The 20083-nt window shown below is 41.7% G+C and overlaps 1 protein-coding gene across 6 annotated transcripts in view; it reads left to right on the forward strand.

The window, feature by feature from the left end:
* The first annotated feature begins 12350 nt into the window (after positions 1-12350).
* Positions 12351-20083, forward strand: part of EVL (Enah/Vasp-like) — a 134403-nt gene continuing 126670 nt past the window's right edge. For 2 of the 6 annotated variants that reach the window (XM_074908655.1, XM_074908659.1), the window contains exon 1: positions 12355-12544. In XM_074908655.1, coding sequence (XP_074764756.1) covers positions 12522-12544 — 23 coding nt within the window. In that variant the 5' untranslated portion in view covers positions 12355-12521. Of the gene's footprint in view, positions 12545-20083 lie in introns of all 6 variants that reach the window. The other 4 variants (XM_074908661.1, XM_074908660.1, XM_074908654.1 and 1 more) reach the window with 4 other exon arrangements.

The following is a 20083-nucleotide window of genomic DNA, read 5'->3' on the forward strand; positions in this document are numbered from 1 at the left end:
AAAGGCAGGAGCATGAATGTGTGAGTAAGGTGGAGAGGGTGGGGACTTACTTCACCTCAGGTCAACCCTTTGTGCAACAGACACATGCTGCCAGCACTGTTCACGTGCTGGACGTTCACTCTCTGTTGGGTTACGTAGCATGTGGACTAGAAGTCACGAGTCTTGCTGGAGTTGCTTGAAATCGAATACCACCAAGTGTGATTTGCTTGGTGTTCAGGTACAACTGTCATGTGTTACTTGGTTCTGTCTTGTACAGTTTTCCTCTGGCTTTTTCTCTCCTTTGCGCCTGTGTAGTACTGTTACTGAGTAGCCATCATCTAAGTAGCTTGTGATTTCAATATACACAAGCTCTACTGACCTACTTACTTACTTCTTTTCTTCTTCTTCTGTCCATGGCTTTAAAGTTCCATGAGTATATTTTTTGCTGTATGATTATTACAGGAATGGACATGTTATAATTGCAAAGATGAGATAACTGGAATGGCTGAGACCTGCAAGTTTTTTGTGTAGGGTGTTTTTAAGGACTTGCTTTGTTTTCAAAGGATTCTGCAAAAAAAAATCTGATTTCGTAGTGCTGTGCTTCAAGTGTAAAATAAGTAGCAGAAATTAAACATCTGATAATTTTCAACAATTCCCCACATTGAAACTGTTGGAGAGGCTTCAGAAGAAGAATGGATAATAAATATGAATGAAATACAGCAAAGTTGATCTAATTCTATAGCTTTTTTTAAATTATTTATCTGAAGATGAATAAACTTGTATTTGAAAAATAGAGAAATGACCTGCAACCTGTCCTGAACTTTAACATGAACCCTAAGTTTGTTGCAAAAGTTTCTGAACTTTGGGAGGCTGCAAAGAATACGATATTGTGTTTCAAAATTTCCTTGAAATCTATCCCCAGACTACTAAGAAATGCTGGCTGTCTCTGTTAGTACCTTCACATTTTATAGTTTCAGCTTGCACAAGGAATCACTTCAAAAAGTGGCCAAAGGGGTGCTGTCAGCCTCTAGAAGCTTCCTGTGATTTTTTGGTTCATTCTGTCAAGAAACCAGTCTCTGAAACCACCGAGCTGTGCCCATCTCATCCTGTTTTAATATCAGCACACCCAGACACATAAACAATGTGCTTCTTCATGAGGCAATGAAAATCAATGAGGCTTTGAAAAGACATGCTCTTTAAAGTCATGGCCTTATTTGGGAAGTTGCAAGAAGCTTGGCTGTCACAAGAGAATATTTTGGCTCCGTGACAGTTTTCTTTATACGGTTCTTTAGTGAGGAATCTCCTGTGTTTGTGCAGTGATAACTTGCAAGTGTTGCGTGCCTTTTTTCCCCTCCCCAGGAATATTTGCTGGAGGAAAACCCAATATGTTGGTCAAAAGAGGCCAAAGACACCTTTGGACCAGACCTCTGTCTGGTCCAAAGTACGTAAAGAAAGCAGATTTTCAAAGGTAAAACAAAAAATACCTGGTATGTTAGTCTTCCTGAGCAGATAAACGTATGTGTTTTTTTTAATTACTTCTCTACTCTATAACCTTTTTTTTTTTTTTTTTTTTCCCCACTACTCACTTGTTCAGTGTTATCTTTTGTTTATCTAAGTGTGGGATTGTTTAGGAATAATCTGGTCTGCCACCACCCTTTTGTTCCTTACACTTCTTGGGAATGTTTCCTTTAATTTCCTGACACCTTGGGAACTGCAGTGGGGTAAAAGAGCCTGCATGATAAAGATAAATAATAAACTGAAGGGAAGGTGTCAGAGACAGAAGCATTTTAGACTTGTAGTTGTATGGGGAGAATGAGAGAAGAGAGAGAAGGTTATCACAGCAGCATTTTGAAATGGTTTCAGAACTGGTAGTTGAAAGAGAAAGACAGATTAGAGAAGAAAGTTGTGATTATAAGCTAAAAATCACTGTGGCTCTTGCAGAATTCCCTGTCGATACGATAAACCAGTGACATATAAAAATATTGCAGAGACTTAAGCTGCACAATTTAGTGAAGTCCTGAGGGAAAAGGACCTCCAGGCCACACTGTTGTTGGAGACCTGGGGCACAATGACGAGCAACACCTTATGGGATCTATCATGACACTGATACCATAAAGGACACCCTCGACCATCAACAGTACTGTTAAATAATAGTTTTTGGAGAGGTTGAGAAGTCAGGGGACATAGGGTTAGGTCAACACAGTCTGGTTGTGGGACTAGTACCAATCCTTCAGATTTTACATCCCAAATCCTTCTCCCCAGAATACCAGATCCTTTCCTCCACTGTCCTTAGTTTCCTTTGACCTCTTCTTGCCATTCCTGTGCTCGTACTGGCCCAACATACATTCTGCCCTGCCCAAACGCCTTTCTTTTTTTGAGTAGGTGGGGAGGCAGCTGTACAGGCTGATCTCTGTCCCTTGCCTTACACAACTGCAGTGCCAAAGGTAATATTTGGCTTGTGCTGTCATATCTTTGGAGAAAGGACAGGTGGAGGGGGTGGTAAGCCTGGAGCAGAGACAGCTCAAGGGTCCATCACTGCTTGTATTTCCCAGGCACCAACATTGTCTGATAATACTGATGTCACTTAATACTGTGCTCATCTAATAGCATCCTGAGGTAGCAACGAGTGGTAGTGCCCGTGGCAGCGGATGGGAAAGCAAGATGCATGTAACGTAAGGGAGCTCAAACTATTTACAGCTGATATGGGGAATGCAACTAGAAATGTGAGGCTGGAAAGGAGCAGCCATCAGGTTAGGCTGATCTGCAGTGCTCTGAGATAGAAATTTGAGTTCAAAATGTGGAAGAAGCGTGATGCCTGTCTGTGGCTGGAGACTAGGTAGGAATTTTGTGAGCAAGGGGAATAAGTTTTGGGTAGTATTTGAGGTTTTGTGATGATGTCTCATTTTATGAGTCTTGGGAATTCATTTGCAGCACCTTGCTACTTCTGTCTCCCTTTCAAGGTCACTGGGGTGCACTGACTGCTCTGTAGCTTCATTCATTAGAAATTAGCCAAGCCAGGATTTGACTGGGATGTTTATCTGTGATGACCTGGCCATTTCCATCAGGAGGTCATTCATACTTGGAAAGACAAATGTATCTCATGTTAGAGGACAGGTCATGCTGACCTCTCTTTGCCTCTAAACATGAGGGAAGTAGGATTTGGCTCATGAATAAATATTTAATACTCGAAGGTACGAGTCTGTTGTCTAAACTGAACTGGTGCCCTGTTCCATTTCAAATGATCTGGAGTACCCAAGTGATAGATGTGTGGTTGATGGTCATGACCTGCGGGACACCAGAGCCTACCTGGATGCCAGACACTGATACTTGTGCTTGGACACCTGGGTTTAGGCAACTGGTTTGAACCCCGAAAAAGATTTTGTTTGCTGCGATTTGCTCTGGGATTTGGAGTACAAGTACCAGGCAGTGAATTTAGAGCTAAGACTGCTCTGATTGCAAAATCCCACTCCTGATTTCCCCTTCTGTCCTTTCCTGGTCCTGTACACCTTCTTTGTGCTTTGGGGTGGACAAAAGTGTATCCCATTGCTTTTCCCAAAGTTGTGACCCAGTTGTGAGATGGACTGTATGTGTTCTGTGTGGCTTGCCTGCAAAGGACCCACTCAGTACAGGTAGGGAGGCAATAGGTGTTGTATTAAGCTTGATTCACGGTAGTGTAGGGCAATTTGTACTACTGCTCCTTACTTGGCTGTAAAAATGCTACTACCTCTACCATAGGTAGTTAATCATAGTTGTATAGCCTAAATGGGTGTTTTTTTTAAAGATAAAGTGAGTAAGTAGGATCATTCAATTGAGAAATTATAAGCTTTTCAATTATAGCTGGGCAAGTAGTGTGTATGCGTCACCTCTTTCTCTGCTTTGCCCCCCGAGCTCTCCTGGTTCTTCTGGCTGCAAGAACAGTAGTGGTGGATGGCCAGGGCTTGGGGGCTGCTGGAGCAGGTTGCAGTAATGGTTTGATTTGTTGAAGACCTCCCTAGTTCAGACTGTGCATTGAGCAGAGGAGTGGGAGTTGGCAGAGCCAAAATGAGAATTCAGACTTGATCAGTAACTTTGCTATGCAGTCCTGAAGCAAGCAGTGTGGCTTCCCTCACTCTTCCATTCACCGCCTCAGAAATCTGGATCTTATGAAAGAAGTCACAGGAAAATTAGGAGAGGTATGGAAAATTGTGGATGTAGAAAGCAAAACAGGGTGCCCCAAACTTGTTACTGTTTTGCTTCTTTATAAATGTTAGTGCTTGTCCTTTTGTTAGGAAACTGGTTCTCATCCCCACTACTGTTGGAAACTGGAGAACTGATGATGTTCAGATGATGGGTTGTCCTAAAAGCTGTCCTGTTCTATGGATTGTGTAAAGGTTTTTGCTGTGATACTGTTTTTGTAATTTACATGCATTTGATTCTAAAGCGTAACATGCAGCTTATGTAAAAAAGATATTTTTGTGTTCATTTTGACACTTCTTTAATTAAAGTGTCAGACCTAATAATGTTTCACTGAGGAAACCAGTGGACCCTCTCCAAGCAGTCCTGCAGGAGCAGCAAAGAGCAGGAGTTGTGATATTTCTCAGGTTCTTAAAAAAAAAAAAAAAGAAAAGTTTTTTAATCTTCAGTCTTTATGTGAAGAACAAATAAGGGATTCAAACATGATATTCAAAACAATACTTTGCAACTTCAATTGCTGTGTTTTTGATTTGCCATGGAATGTCATATAATATATCTTCTTGTTATATCTGGTTCAAAAATATTGGGTCTTGCTGGTGTGCTGTGAAGAAATCGGTAAAGTTGGCAGAAACCCATGCCTTCACTGTGGTGACCCTTTGCAGAGTGCAATGTGGCTAAGCCACATGCATTTCAGAGAAAGACATCCCTGAGTTGTCTCCTGTGTTGTAGAATATACTCATGTCCACCCATAATTTTCCTACAGCCTTATAGGGAGAAAGCAGCATGAAGTCTCAGAGTTGTGGTCTAAATATGTTGGTGGTTCTTGTTAAAGATTATACATAATCTTCCTCCACTATGTGTATATTACTTAGGGAGCACGTGTTGTCAATAAGAAAATTCCATGTGAGATGAGTTATCACAAAGGGAAGAAATTGCAGGAATGACCTGTTGTTTCTTGTGAAGCAGCTGCTGTAGCAGCCAGGCCCGCTTTGGGAGCAACCTGTACTATGCCCGAGGGATGGGAAGGTCCTGCTCACAGAATCACACAGAGTTGTGGAGGCTGGCAGGGACATTTGGAGATCATCTAGTCCAACCCCCTTCTCAGGACGTTGTCCAGTTGAGTTTTGAATATCTCCCAAGAAGGTGGTGCCACAGCGTCTTTTGGCAACCTCTGCAGTTGTTTGACCACTCTCATGGTAGAAAAGTTTCACCTTATGTTTCAATTGGATTTCCTGTATTTCAAAATTTGTGCCCATTGCTTCTTGTCCTGTCACCTGTCACCTCTGAGAAGAGTCTGACTGTCTTCTTTACTCCCCCATCCTGTATTTTACACAGTGATGGATGTGTCTATAAGGATGTGATGGGAGACACTGTCAGAAGCCTTACTGGAGTCAAGACCTGTCAGTACAGCGTAGACCAGAGCCTAACCAGTGTGATTACGGTGTCCCCTTTCTCTGGTAGAAGCGCAGCTCCATTGGCATCACACCACTAGCATCTCCCTCCTGCCCCAGTTGTATGGGTTAGTGTGTAAAACTGCTGCTCTGAAGCCTTGGAAGAATCAGAACTTTTGTATGTTCTCATGGGAGTAAGCAAATGATGTTCCGAGATTGCCACAGCTTATGTCTGGTCCTGCTGCCAGAAGCTGTTTGTGAACAAAGGATTCCACAGTATATAGTGAATAATTCCTTCACATGTTTATTCTAACATCTTTTGTATCAGCTGCAAGGGAAAGAAGAATTTATTAATTTTTTGTTGGAAGCAGGGACAGTGTACATCTTAATGTGATGTCAATGCAGCTCAGTTTTGGCAAATTCCTCTCCATCAGTACCTTACACTGGATAATCCTTGCATGTCCCATGAGAAATTCTGGACCATGGTCTGATCCAAGCTTTGACATTATGTCTATGTAAAATCCCTGTAAGCTAATAGTTCCTAAGACCTTGGTGCTGTGATCTTGTGCTGCACAGAGCTTGCTCAACAGATACATGGTGCCCCTGGAATTTTATCAGCTGTGGTGAGATTACTTTTGGCAGATAGATGCAGAAGTATAAAACTTAGCCTTGGTTTTTCTTCTCACTACGTCCTACCATTTGAGTGCGGAGGTATAAGAAGACTCAGTTACTAGGAGTAATGTACTTCTAATGTTTACCAGAGAAGATGTCAAGTGGATGCTGATATTTTCCACGCAGAGTAACTTCTGGCCTATGAGTATACTTGATAATGAGTCCCCAGTTCAATAGGCATTAATGTGCTCATCTGTGTGTGGGAAGTTGCTTGGTTCATGTTGGCTGCTACTTTTGACTGCAAACATGCCACTGTATGATTTAAATGTTTGTAAGATCTAGGCCATTGGCTTCCTTGAACATGGCAAGAAGTCAGGATGTTTATGGTGATATGTGAATACCTTTATTTGTGTTCATGTCTAAAATACACAGGTTTGTGTTTGTTGACATATAATGTATACAACCCACACACTTTCCAAATGTTTTATGTCAATGTGTGTTTTACTGGATGACTGTGGTTTATTCGGATACTATTTTCATATCCATTGACATTTCATTTGATAACAGTGGTAATGCAAGTCTAGTTTTAGCCTCCTGCTTGTCTTTTTCCCCACTTAATCCTTCACAACTTGGAAAAAGTCAAACTGAGTAATTATAGCTAGCTTGGAGGAATTTTCCAAACGGAAGTCTACAGTTCCTGTTATTTTCTCTGAAAGAGTCCTATATTCTGCTCTGTGCTTGTACAGATTAAGATACTAATCAGCAAAGGTGTAACACGTATAAGGTTCTGTGGCTATCAGGTGAATACTGAAGCAGCATAATCCATAATTAGTGTGGGGTCTTCTGTGTGCACTGTGATTCAAATTAATTGTGCTGTATTGAGAAAGCTATGGTTGATAATTGTTTATCTGGGAATAAATAATACATTACTGGCTTGCACTTCAAATTCATATAGCCCTGTACCTTTCCTTGGAAGGAATTTTGTATAGTTTTAAATCATTTTTCATAAGCAGGCAGAAATACAAGTCTTGGTTGTTATCAACTAACATTTGAAACCTACACAGACTGAATCTTAGTTTTTGGATGTTTGGTGATTTGACCATATTTCTCCTTTTACTAATTTGACATTTGTCTCAAATGTCCTTGTCTGTCGCTGGCTGTTATGTCTTGTCTATGTAAACTGCTAGGTACATTTTCCATTTTCAGCTTTGTATGGCAAATCAGCACCATACAGTCCTAAACTTGACTGGGTATTTCAGACACTATTGCAGTGATCGATATCTTAATGATCTGTACAGAGCTTTTAGTTTTCATCATGACTGGCTCAGTTCTGTTGGATTGCAAGTTGTGACTTGGTGCAGTCACCAAGGGCTGATTAGAAAATCAGTAAGAATCCCATTCTTTCTAGTTGACTCCAGTGCACCTTCACTTAAGCATTAGAATAAGGTAGATTGGGCTATATTTTGGAAAAGCATCTCATTTCAGCCCAGTGAGATGCTGCATGCTTTTCTGCACCAGGTACAGAGTGTCTATTAATGAAAATAGTATGTGATACTCCCAGTATGATAAGAGTAAAGCCATGGGAGAAAAACATAGGGAAGATCTCACATCAGCCGGCCTGTGGTCAGGCCAAGCCTTGAGATTTGCAAAGCATGGTGCATATTTGGACCAAATCTGGGCGGGAGAAAAGTGATTTTTGCTGTGCACATATTCATGTACTGTGATAATTTCAAGCTATATAAATGAGGAGGGAACGTGGGTAGGATTTTTGTGATGAAGGTTAGTGTCACAAAATTAAACTTCAGTGGTCAAACTGAAGACCAGAGAGTGAAAGGAGGAGTCTGAAACTATTCTTGTGCATCAGGATTCGCATAATATTTTAAGGGAACGTATAATAGAAATCCCATTGATGAAAAGAGGAAAAACACCCCATTCATTTTTGCCCCACCCACCCTTTCCTTTAACAGCTGAAGGTTGGAGTTGATACTCTAATGCTGAATATATCATTGTTCAGTAAACTTCAGGGCACTGAAATTACTTGCACAATTTTCCCAGTACCTGAACAAACTAAGGTAACTGTTCTTTCTTCTACTTCAATAATCCTTTTAAATCTTATTTTCTTAAGCCCAAGAAAGACTTTTGAACTCAGAGACAATCCTATTGAAAGGAGATTTTTCAGCATATTCTGGGATGCTGCCTGTGATTGCCACATCCTCCACTGTGCAGAAATTTTAGAGCTGCAGTGGATGTATACTGATTATATATGCTCTTGTTGGCTGATTTCCCTTCTCCTTTCTGTTTTCTTCCTCATGAATTCAAGTGAGTGCTGGATTTTTCAGTGCAGTTATGGGCTTTTTTAGTGGTCTGAATATCATTTCAGCATAGAGATAATACAGGCTTAATGAAAGAAGTCTGCTGTGTTAGTGGCTTTTTCATTGCTTCAGCAGGGAAATAAATAGTTACCTCATTAAAATATCTCAGTCTGCTTGTGATCGGCTAATGTCACCGAGCATCTGGCCAAGGCTTTGGTGGAATCTTGTGTCAAGAGGACCAGTACCCATGCACTGATGTACTGAACACCAATAATGCAAGATGTTGTTCTTGAGGAAACTAGGTTCTTAGGCAGAGTATCAACACAAGCCCTTTGTATGCCACTTAAATACTGGCTAAAGCCAAAAATTTCACCATTATACTCTGCTCCGTTGTGTTTTGTCATATTTCCAGGCGCTTTTTTCAGCCTTTGCTTCTTTGTCAAGCTTTCATCAAGGATAACCACTCTGTCACGGTCTTAATTGTTTGTTAGAGCCTGGAATTAAAACTACAAATTGTTTTCCAAAAGCTACTCCCTTCAGCGTAACATCTTCAGTGGGAGGGAACTCTGCCACATCTGTCTGGCCTTTGATCAGAAGGTGCAATCTGGGTCCCGCAGTTTCCATTACATTAATCATCCCACCCAATATTCGATGTCATTTTTATTTCCTCTGATGTAATACAATTTTGTGGTAGTGTGGGACATTTTTCATCAAAGGTCCGGACTGATTATACAGCCAGGCAGGGAATAAACAACTCCTTCTTGTAAAAAGTTTTGTTGCTGGTTGTGGTTTCTGACATACCTTCTGTTTGCTTCTCGAGACTTTCAGTCTGGCTCAGGGCATGAGAAGTTACAGTCTTCTTTGCTAAAAAGTCATAAGGAAGTATTATAATCCTGCATCTATTTATGTAATATTTGGCCATTGCATGTGTTCATGTGACTTCCTGAAGCCACTGCGAGTTCTCTTAGGTAATTGCATGCTGAGCCTCATTCATGTTGACAATATGACATGACGGTCTCTGATCTTACTGTCTAATATGGGAATCCTGGTAATTAATTAACCAGAAATGACACCATCAGATATCTCACAGGATAGGAGCCCTGCTCTTGCTGTCTGTAATGCTGTGAACTGGTGTGGAAGTGCTGGCTAAAAAAAATTAAGTTTAAAAAAGGTGTCCTACTGAAACCTTTCAGCAGCGGACCTTTATGGAATATGAAAGCTTTCTGGAGGATGTTTGCCTTTTGAGTCCTTCACAGTGAACCAAGTGATGATGGAAGCCTTGAACAGTTGACTAATTATTTGCATAGTGGCTCTTGAGAAATTGCAGAAATTGGAAGACTGGACAGTGATTTTGTCAACCCTGTTTCCCCTAAGTATTCACTCTTCTGGAAACAGTACACTACGTTTGCTGTTAATTCTGTAGAGGGGTTTTTATTTTAGCTAGCATGAAAAATAAATGCATTTCGAGTGAAAACCAGCCTTCTTCCACTTGAATCCAAGTTAGAGGAAGACTGGGGTGAACAAGAAAACAGAAGTTCAGACTTCCCTCATTCACCCCTGAGGAATCTTAGCTAGCTCTGACTTTGAAGGTAAAAACGTGTTTCCTACAAAGTCAGTAGCAGAATACTTGCTTGCAAGGGGCTGCCTCACCCCTGCCTGGCTGCTTGGGTACTGTATATAGTAAGCATACTTGTAGTGAAGTTCAGCCTAAATATGGAAGATGACCTTGCCTGACGGTTCTATTGTTCTCCTCTCTGCTAGTTTAAATTTTTTATTAGACTGTAGCCAGAAGCACCTACCTCACAGTCCTTCTCTTTCTGGATGCTTATGGAATAATTAATTTCTGTCAGATGGTGTGACTGCTTGTGTTTTAGTGTTCCTACAGCGTGCCTTTATTGTCACTTAACACCATCACATTTGTTTAAAGGAAATAAAACAAAACCCAAGGTCACTACTACATTAAAAACATCATGTCGCAAACAAATGTGGATTTTCTTTGTTTCCAGGCTTTTTTTTTTTTTTTGCCATGGGTGCCTTGCCCTTTCTGCTTATATTTTTCAGAGCCGTGGGATCAGATGCCACGGTTACTCTGTCCTATCACAGATCGCTGTGTCCCGGTGTGGCTGGCTGTACTTTGGGTGCTTTTCCAGTCTCCAAATCCTGTAGCTCAGTTGGCAGCCACTGCCCTAGAGCAGGGTGAACCTCAGGAGCTGTAGTTGGGTCTGGATGTTTCAGACTCCAGCCAAAATCCTCCATGTGAGACACTGTTTCCTTGTATCGGAAAACAGCACTAGCAGTAAAAGAAAGAGACAAGTCAAGGTGAGAAGCAGCCTCAGAGGTGACTTTGAATTGGCTGCCTTCTCCTGACCTCCCCAGGCAGTGTGTTCTCCTACTACACCATAATCTCTCCCTCCCAGTTGAGGGGTTGATTTCCCAGGATTTGCATTTCCGTCATTTCCAGCAATCCTCTCCCTTAATCTGCTCTCTAGCCAGCAGCTGAGTGGCAGTCAATGCCTGTTCCCCTTCTGCCCAGCCTATGCTGGCATCCATAGGTGGCTGCACGCTGTTGTAGCAGAGATGCTGAGGCTAATCTAGTGTGTGCACGACCAGACAGTAAAACCTCCTCCCATCCCTCCTGAGCACGCTGCCGAGTTCAGCCAGGGCTGTCAGGAGCCTTGCCAAAGTCTCCCCAAGCTCTCCCATGAATCAGACCCGTGCAGTCGCTAAGCGAATGGATAATAGCAGTCATCCAGCCTGTGATTCTTCCATGCCCCCAATTCCAAGGGGCTTTCTGTGGGGATGATGAGCTCTGGCTCCTGGTGTTTGAGGGTCTGTTCCCCTGTGTTGTGAGCTGTGGTTACTCAGCCAGGGTGTGCAATGCTGCCAGGCCATGTTTTTTCAGGGGAGCAGATGCGTTGTCCATCGATGAGCTATTCCAGGAGCATGCTCATGTGCTTCCATGCCCTGCTTTGGTGGGACCGCCCTATGTAGGGTAGGTGCAAACTTCACCCCTGAGCCTGGGGTGCCTCATCGCTCCGGGTTCTCCCCACCAGCCACTGGCACTGGGGCAGGTCCTGCTGGTGCGGGGTGGCCAGCGCAGGGGTGCAGCGCCCGGGCTGGGGAACTCAGCTCCTGTTTGTCACCCCTGGGCGTGCGTGCGGCAGGGATGCTCTGACCCCAGCGCTTGCTGCGCTGTTGCCGTGGAGATTGCGTGCGCTGTTGCTAGGCAGCTGAAGCATCTTTGCTTGCACACTGCAATGCCACGAAATTCTCAACTTTCCTCATTCCTATCTCCCTTCTTTCATTTCACAGATATGACTCCTTTGGCTCTTATCCCGCTTCATTCAGTTGCACTGCTGTGATTTCTTGGTGTTAACCCTATAAACCCTAAAAAACCCGCATGGCACTGCAAATAGGATTTATGGCAATGAATTCAGGGCTGAAGGAGTTAAAGTGGTTGGGGACAGACTACAGAGGAAATGATTTCTAGCAGATAAACTACTTAAAATGTTCTGGCATTCATGGAAGGGGAGGTTTGTAGCTGCAGCCTTTTGTTCCATCACTGATGGTTTATATGAATAAAAACACAGACTAAAATATCACTACAAGGTAAGAAAATCAGCTTGAATGGGCCTAATTAATCTCTTCGGTTACAATATATACTTAGTTTTTTAGTATCCTCAGCTTGTCTTTAGTGATTTTAATGTAGCATGTGAATGTTAATTTAGCCGTGGAGCCTGTCGTGTACAGTTTTTGACTTATTTGGCTTGAATAATAAAGATATCAGCCTGTATTCTTGGAGTATACTGCATTAATCAGACTTGCAGGAATGATCACATGGTACTCTATCGCCTTTCCCTGTTAGCTGCTGCTTGTCAGCAGCTGGCTGAGCTGTAGGCTGCAGGCCAGTATCTGCATACCCTTTCTCTTCAGAATATTTCAAATATACTGTCTCGTCATTATGCATTTTGCTGCAGTTTGACAAACTAAATGGTCCTCCTGCACGTTAAGAAGATTATTTTAAATTTCAGAGCATTTGTGTAGTTACTAGGCCATGTATGCATTTGAAGAATTCAGGTAGGCTCTCTGTTTTATACATCAGTGTGCTTGGTTTTTGTTCTCACAAGGTTTTTGCTGTGTAATGTCAGTCAGCTCTACAGTTAGTTCTTCAATGTGCAGATATTTGTTGTGTTTTAAAATCTCTACCCTATGCATGGGGAGAAGTGCTTGAAGGGTAAGATGCAGGTAACGGTAGCTAACTGCATGATGAAGTGCAAAGCTGGGTAATTGATTATATCTTGCACAAATTTCATCGCCGTGCAGCTAGAAGCAGCGAGTACAGTGTAGTTATAAATATAAACCAGAAACTGTTCTGTTTAAAAGGGTCTTTGCTATTTTTGGTTCCAGAGAATCTGACAGATGCTCCTTTGAGATAGAATACTGATTGTGATAGAGAAGAGAAAATTGATGCTTGGATCGTATATAGGATTATATTTTATGCTGCTGCAGAGTATACATGTCTGTTTCTCATAATCTTGTAGCTGCAGAATTCTCTATGAATTACGTTTAAAATAACAATATGGTTAAGTTTGTTGGGGTTGGTTTGTTGTGTAAACATTTGAGCAACTGTGATTGTTAGAGTATAAAATTAGCACCTTTTATTTGATATTGGTTCTACTCAGTATTGCCTCTGCCCCCTCTCCTCCTCCATCCCCACCCCCAATATAACTCCATCCTTATGCAAGTGTTGAGGTCTTTTAAAACCATAACAGATTTTTGAAGACATGAAACAGAATTTCTACCCTCATTAATAGAGTTGATTATTTTATCTGCAACGGAACAGTATTGGACGTGAAAAAAATCTGGTCAGTAGTTGTGGGGTGGGGAGTGTCTCACTTTTTTCAAAAAATGTGTTTTGCTTGGTGTGTTCAGTTCTTATAACTCATGTAATAAAATTGTCCAGATAAAATGGTGACGATCTTATAACAGCATTGGGGATCATCTCATGATATGTTTCTCTGTATATCGTTATTATAATGTATTTTGAAAATAGCCTTTCCTTTCTGATTGCAAAAGAAAAGAGACTGTTTGACCAAGTATGTAACTAGAAGAAAGAATGAATTATCTTTGTATGCACAGTGAGCATTCTGTAACAAATATTTTCAAATTAAACTTTCTAACTTCAGATGAAACATAACTAACATTATTTCTGCTTTTTGTTAAAGCATTTAATATGATGGCAATTTCCCTTATTTCGTGTTTTGCCAGTCAGTTCTATGTGGAAGTGAGTAGTGTCAGATGCAGTAAAAGCAGGTGCAGGACACCCTCCACTCCTGCAAATGTCCTGATTCCAGCCATAAGGGCTGAGGATACACAGGCTGACCGTGTGTACTTCTCGTGTTGTGAAATGCAGTATGATGCTGTCTGAGGGAAGAGATTTTACTAGAAGACCAGATAATGCTGTGTAACTGCAGTTGTCATAGGGCTGTCAGGAGATGCTTGAAATCTTGACATCGCTGATTGTAGGCAGTAAATTAAGCTGCAAATGGGCCCCAAACTTATTGTGCCACTTACTATGCCCACAGAGTTATTTGTATTTCACCCAGTTGGTTGGTTCCTGTTCTTAATAGAGTGAAACTCTCAATAAATCTACATGAGAAGAGCAAAGGTGTTTTAAAAATTCTGTTTTAAAAGCCTTAGCTGTCTTTCAGTGGCTTTCCTAGACACCTTGGGACAGGAAGACACCTATGTTTATGGCAAGAACGGTCAAATGCTGATTACACACCCATTAGCTTTATTAAATTACTTGTCCTCTCTTAGACTTGATTTGAAAATAGTATTAACATTTGATGTGCAGAGTGCTAGACATTTTCTTTTAAACCTTCTGCACTGGTAGGGCTGTGGTTTCTGTATAGCAACATTTAAATGGCATTTATTTTATTAGGCATTTCCGTGGTGTTTTGTTAAGGTTGTATCTGCATGTCGATGTTTTTTTAATGGTATGATTATTCTCATGCCTGTGGCTATATTACATTTTGATGGGATCAAAACATATCTTGCAAGATAAAGAAAAACAAAGGGTCTAGTTGAGCAGCGGGGTGGAAGTCTCGGTCCCATGGGCTCCCAGAAGCAAAGTTTATGTAGCAGTAGATGGCACTCTTCTCTGGGCTAACAGCCCCTGGACCTTGGTGGCCCCACAGTCTTTACAGGTGCCATTTTCCATGCACATAAAACATAAGCTTGCATTTACCATGACTCTGATCTTAAACAGGTGCTCCCATGTATGTTGCAGAAAGATGGCTGTTCCCATCTTCCAGTTCACCTCCAGGGCCTGAGTACCCAAGTACCCAGAGGAGTGGTGACCCCACTGGTGCCTGTTCATGTAAACCCATGCATGTCATTTCTGTATGTGCTATTCTACATTTTTCTTTCTGACTCCACACTGGGCCCTCAGGACCTTCAGGAGAACTCGGGCAGACGGTGGGGGCTTTGGCACCCCAGCCCAGTGCCAAGAGGTGTCACTGCAGTCTGGCTGCCCGAGTTCCCCTGGCAGTTTCAGTTTGATGCAGCCGCCGTCACTTCCCCAGCGAAACGGTACCCGGGTAAAGTGTTAAGCAGCAGCTGGACCTCTCTGCAGGAGCGTCTCACTTAAGGGCTATAAGTGACCTTGGTGCGCTGTTTGTGAAACACTTATTTGTAAAGCCCTCCGGGATGAGATATTACCCCTGTGGTTACTGGCTGGATGAACAGAGACTTAAGCCTTAGAAAAAATAGGGGGTAAATCCATCGAATAATCTCATAGTTCCTTGTATCAGCCAAGCTTGGTTTATCTTCCTCTTGGGAAAAATCTAATATCCCTGAAAAACTTCAATTGCTTTTAAAGTGAAGGTTAAAGGAGCTAAGCCCCTTCTCAGTTTATATAGGCTACTGGTTTCTTTGTGGTACCAAATGAGTCCATTTTCTTACTGGTTTTCTGCACTGTCTTCATAAAAGCCCAAAGCTCACGTACATTTTGTTTATACTCGAAGGTAAGATTGTTCGTCTGCCACGTTTTTATGATGCTCTGCTGACCACACTGTTGTAAGATGACTTTGCACATGAAGCCAACGTACACTTGGCCACATGCGGTACTCCTCATTTGGTATCTTCAGTCCAGATTTAGCTCAGTAGCAGCAGAACACAAATGCTGTTTTTTTTTTTTTTCTTTTGTTGCCATGCCTTTATCTTTCTGGGATATTACTTAGTATTCTTTGCAGTGAGCTAGTGTCTGTCTATTTCTGATACACCGCCCACCATGGCATCGCAGTATTTTTAACTGCATCTTCTATTCCCTCATCCACTGAACAAAACTGAGAATGCTACAAGAGGGAAGAGGAGTCTCTCAGAGAGCTGGCTATGAACAGAGGAAACAAAACCCACTGATGAATAGAAAGGAAAGTTCAAAATAAACATAAAGCATTTGTGTACCATGTACCTCACCTGCTGATCCCCAAAGCTGTAGCAGCAGTCAGGCAGTGCCTTCTGGGAGCGGGTGATCATCTGCATCTTTGAGCCTGTGCAGGCATTGAGTTTACCTTACCTATAAGCATTTAATGATTGAGTTTAGCTGTAGAACTGGCGCTGAACCCAGGAATTCTGATGTTTAAGCCTTTCCTTTTACGACTACCAAACAAAAAACTGTATACCCCAAATTAGTGAAGAATTCTGGTTTTAATACGATTCCGCAAAAATTAATTCTGGCAGCAGGTGCCCGTCAAACACCTGCTCAGACTTTGGCTGCAGCATTCACTGCATTAAGGCCAAGAGTTCAGGTACCTTCAGGTTAGGTGGCATGTTTATTAAAGAACAGTATAAAGTGCGAGCCAAATCATTTCATAAAGATGAACATGATACTAAGACTTGAAGGCAGGGGGCTTTTACTTCCCTCTCCCCCAAAGAAATAGCAAGATAATTTATGGAAGGCACAAAAGGCTGGTACCCTGAAGGGAGGCAGGCCTGTCTCCTGTGCCTTTTGCTGCTGAAAATTCCTAAGAAGGAGGCCTTTTAAATAATCCCAGTTTCCAGAAATGCAACTGCAGTCTGAATAGTCAAGCAGCTTTGGGAAGCTGTAGGTGAGGCACGTGAAGGGGTTTGCTTGTGTCACGAGTTGCTCTTTAGAAACAACAAAAAAAGATCTGCTGTTCTTTTCTACAAGGAATATGATCATACTGATGAGCAAGAAGCATCAGGAGAGATGCCAAAAGACTATTTCAGTTGCTACAAGAGTGTAGGTTTTGTGGAAAGGGGTAATGGGGGTTGCAGCTCTATGGAGAAGTGGAACAAATTGTTTTTCCAAGTTGGTGACTCTGACCTCCCAGGTTAGATGGAGCATCTAGTGAGTAACACACCAAATAGTGCAGTTAGTCTTTTCTGACAAGAGGGAAAAAGAATCAGGGAGTAATTGTTGCTGAAGTGAAAAGGTGTTAAAATGAAAGGGAGTAAGCAAGTTTAAAATGGAGAAAACCCAAGGACGGTATTTTGGCAGACCATAATTGTTTGCCATATCTCTTCTAATCTGTATTACTGAACTCACATTGCATTGTCATGTTCAAAATATTCTGTAGGTGCTTAATAAATAACCATAAATATGTGAACCTAGAAGCCAGCTCAGCATCAGCAGACAAGTGATGCTGCAGGCCTGTGGAGTCTGCTTGCTCCTCCTTGGACTACATCCACCAGCGAACCAGCTTGTTACACTCCTCTCTTTTGTCTTTATGTGAATACAGGGAAACTGAATGCAAAACTTGATAAAAATACATTGTTGACAGCAAAGCTTTTGATTACACACAGCAAGTCTAGTTGTTCGTGTTGCAAATATGAATATCCATATGATGCATCTTATCAGAGAAAATGCATGTTCCCAGTGGGGGGCAAGTTAGTTTTGCGTCATTCTTCACTGAAGAATTCACCTTTCAGTTTGTGACTGAGAGGCTAATTTTTATGGGCTTGTTCTGAAACAAACTTGCACTACATTAAAAAAGGTGAAAAAGGAACTAGTTTGGGTTTTTGGTTTGTGGGTTGGTTGTTTTTTTTCCTGAAGGTAGTTGCCAAAAATGTGCCCTTTGATATTTGAAATTGATTTTAGATACTTGATTTTTGGACAGTTGGTATTTATCCACACAAGGCATACACCCTGAGGAAATGTTGCTTCCTTAAACAGCAGATTGAATCAAATGTTTTTGCTGACATATTTTTCCCTGTGACAACTGACACTGCAGTTGCCACATATTTCAGTGGTTTAGCACAAATACATGTGAAGAGAAGGAGAGGAATACTTCTAAGGCAGTAATATGAGAATACCATTGCTGGGAATGAAGATAAGCACATACTATTCTCATAGTGACTATGTTGTAAAATTTCTACTGAAGAGGAAAATAGGTAGAGACTTTGTTAGAGATGGTGGGGTTAGGTTTGGCCACATTTTAAGAGGAAAATATTCTGGTGCCTGGGAGTATAATCTTATCCCAGATATAAATATGAAAGGAGATTTATTCCAGGATATATATTGGACTAGAGGAGCTCTGATGTGTATGTTAGGAGGTAAGTGCAAGTCACATTAAAATCAGTGTAAATTGGGGGTGGTGGGGGTGGGGGTGTAGTGTGTATTTAGTGTCTGAAACTGTGCAAGTGTGCAGTGCTCCCATCTTTGCCCCAGTCTGACTGAACCTAACAGAGCAACTGTCTCTCACTGGTGCCAAAGACTTGGTAAGGGTACTTGAGATCTACTGCAGTGTAATTCATCTGGAAAGCCAAGAATTTTCCTCTCTGTTCCCTTTGCTTTCTAGGCCTGGTAACCTGTTTTTGCATTCTTCTGTTGTCTCATCTCCTATACATGTTTATCCCACCCCCTCCCTTTTTTTATCCATCCTTGTAGTAATATTCACAAACAAGAAGTGGCTGCTGTTGTTTAATGAGGATCCAGACACACTTCTCAGAACTGAAGCTAGTTATCAAGACACATGGAAATTGATGTCAATCTTTAAAATGAAAACAAACACATGAGTACAGATGGCTCCTTTAAAGAACAGAATTTATGATAATTTTTAAATCTACCTGTGGGCATCCATTAGAGCAAGTCATTTGCAGTCCTGCTTGCTTCTTTTAAGCCTTAGTCTATAAAGTCTAAGTGTAGTCTATAAAGATTTGAAGCCCTTTAGTTGAACTTTCCTGGAAAACAGCTGCTGCCCACTGCTTCTTACCTGGAGTTCCAACTTTTTAGGGGTGGATGCTTGATTTTGCTATCCCGATGTCTTTCAGAGATGCTGATTATCCATGTCCCTGCCCTTAACTTCAGCTACGCAATGGCATGGATGTCTGACTTCCCCCTGCCTTTTCTTGTGCAGCAAGGCCAAACAGATCAAATTGCTGGTCTTGCTATTTCTGCTATTTCTAAGGTAGATATAGGATATGGAGTCTTCTTTCTATGACAGAATATCTCAGTCCTTAAAGGTCATCATTGCCTTTGAAGTAGAAACAATTTCTTTCTTCTTATTCTAGCATGAGTTGGGCTGGACTCCTGACCTTGTTATCCTGGGAAGTGGTTTGATTCCTGGACGAATCAGGAGCACAGAGCTAGATGGAATGACCCGTGCCTCTTGTTTTTGCACAGAAGGAAGGGTGGGACCTCAGAACATCATCTGCTAGGAGAGGCTGACTACATATAGCATCAGCTCAAACCCCATCCTCATAACCTTTGTGTTCATCAACTGGAAGTGGGAAAGGTATAGTGCTTACTGGGAAAAAAACCTCTAGCAAGGAAGGTTATGCTGCATTACTAGAAGCCCTTTTCATCTGAGGTCCTCAGTGTACTTCTAAGGAGTGAGCCTTTCTCATTGAGATTTTGTGTGAGAACATGCAGAAGCTAGGGAAAGTTGTTCCCTGCTATTCCTGGACAAGAGTCTGTGCCCAGGACTGTGTCTCAAACCCTCCTTTAGCTGTAAGATTTTTGCAAGCCTGGTGCCTTGTGCCCTTAGAGATTTGGTAAGGTGTGTCCATTCACTTATCTCAGCTTGCGATCATACAACCTTGTGTGTTTTAGATTAGGTCCCTGCAAAATGAGTTGAAAACCCCATGATTTAAGTGATGGTTTAACCCACGATGTGTTAAAACACACACACTAGAAAAAAAAAAGGAACTGGCAGGACAGCTGAAAAATCAAAGTTCAAATGTTGAACTTTCTTCATATTAATATGCTGCTGTGTAGGCTCACAATGTTACACAGAATTAAAATCAAATGTTTAGAGTTTCTTCCCTTTAAGGTAATATCTGTAGTTGCAGATTACTAGCTGACCAGCAGCTGGATAGCTTCATGCAACCCAGGGGGAACCATGGGTTTAGTTTCATGATTTGGACTACATAGCACAGCAGGGTCTATCTGCTTTAGAAACCATTGCTGTCTTCTGCTAGAGACTAATGTGTCTCAGGTAGGGTTATGAGAAGAAAAATTTGTCCACTGGGTGTTTGCAGTATTACCTGTCAAAAGCAGTTAGAGAAAGCTGACACTTGTTTTTTCTTCATCGCAACAAGTGTAGAGCAGGGAAAGGTGAAGAGAGTGAAAAGTCTGTGAAACAGCCAGTT

The sequence above is a fragment of the Athene noctua genome, chromosome 6, assembly GCF_965140245.1.
Source record: "Athene noctua chromosome 6, bAthNoc1.hap1.1, whole genome shotgun sequence".
NCBI classification, from domain to species: domain Eukaryota; kingdom Metazoa; phylum Chordata; class Aves; order Strigiformes; family Strigidae; genus Athene; species Athene noctua.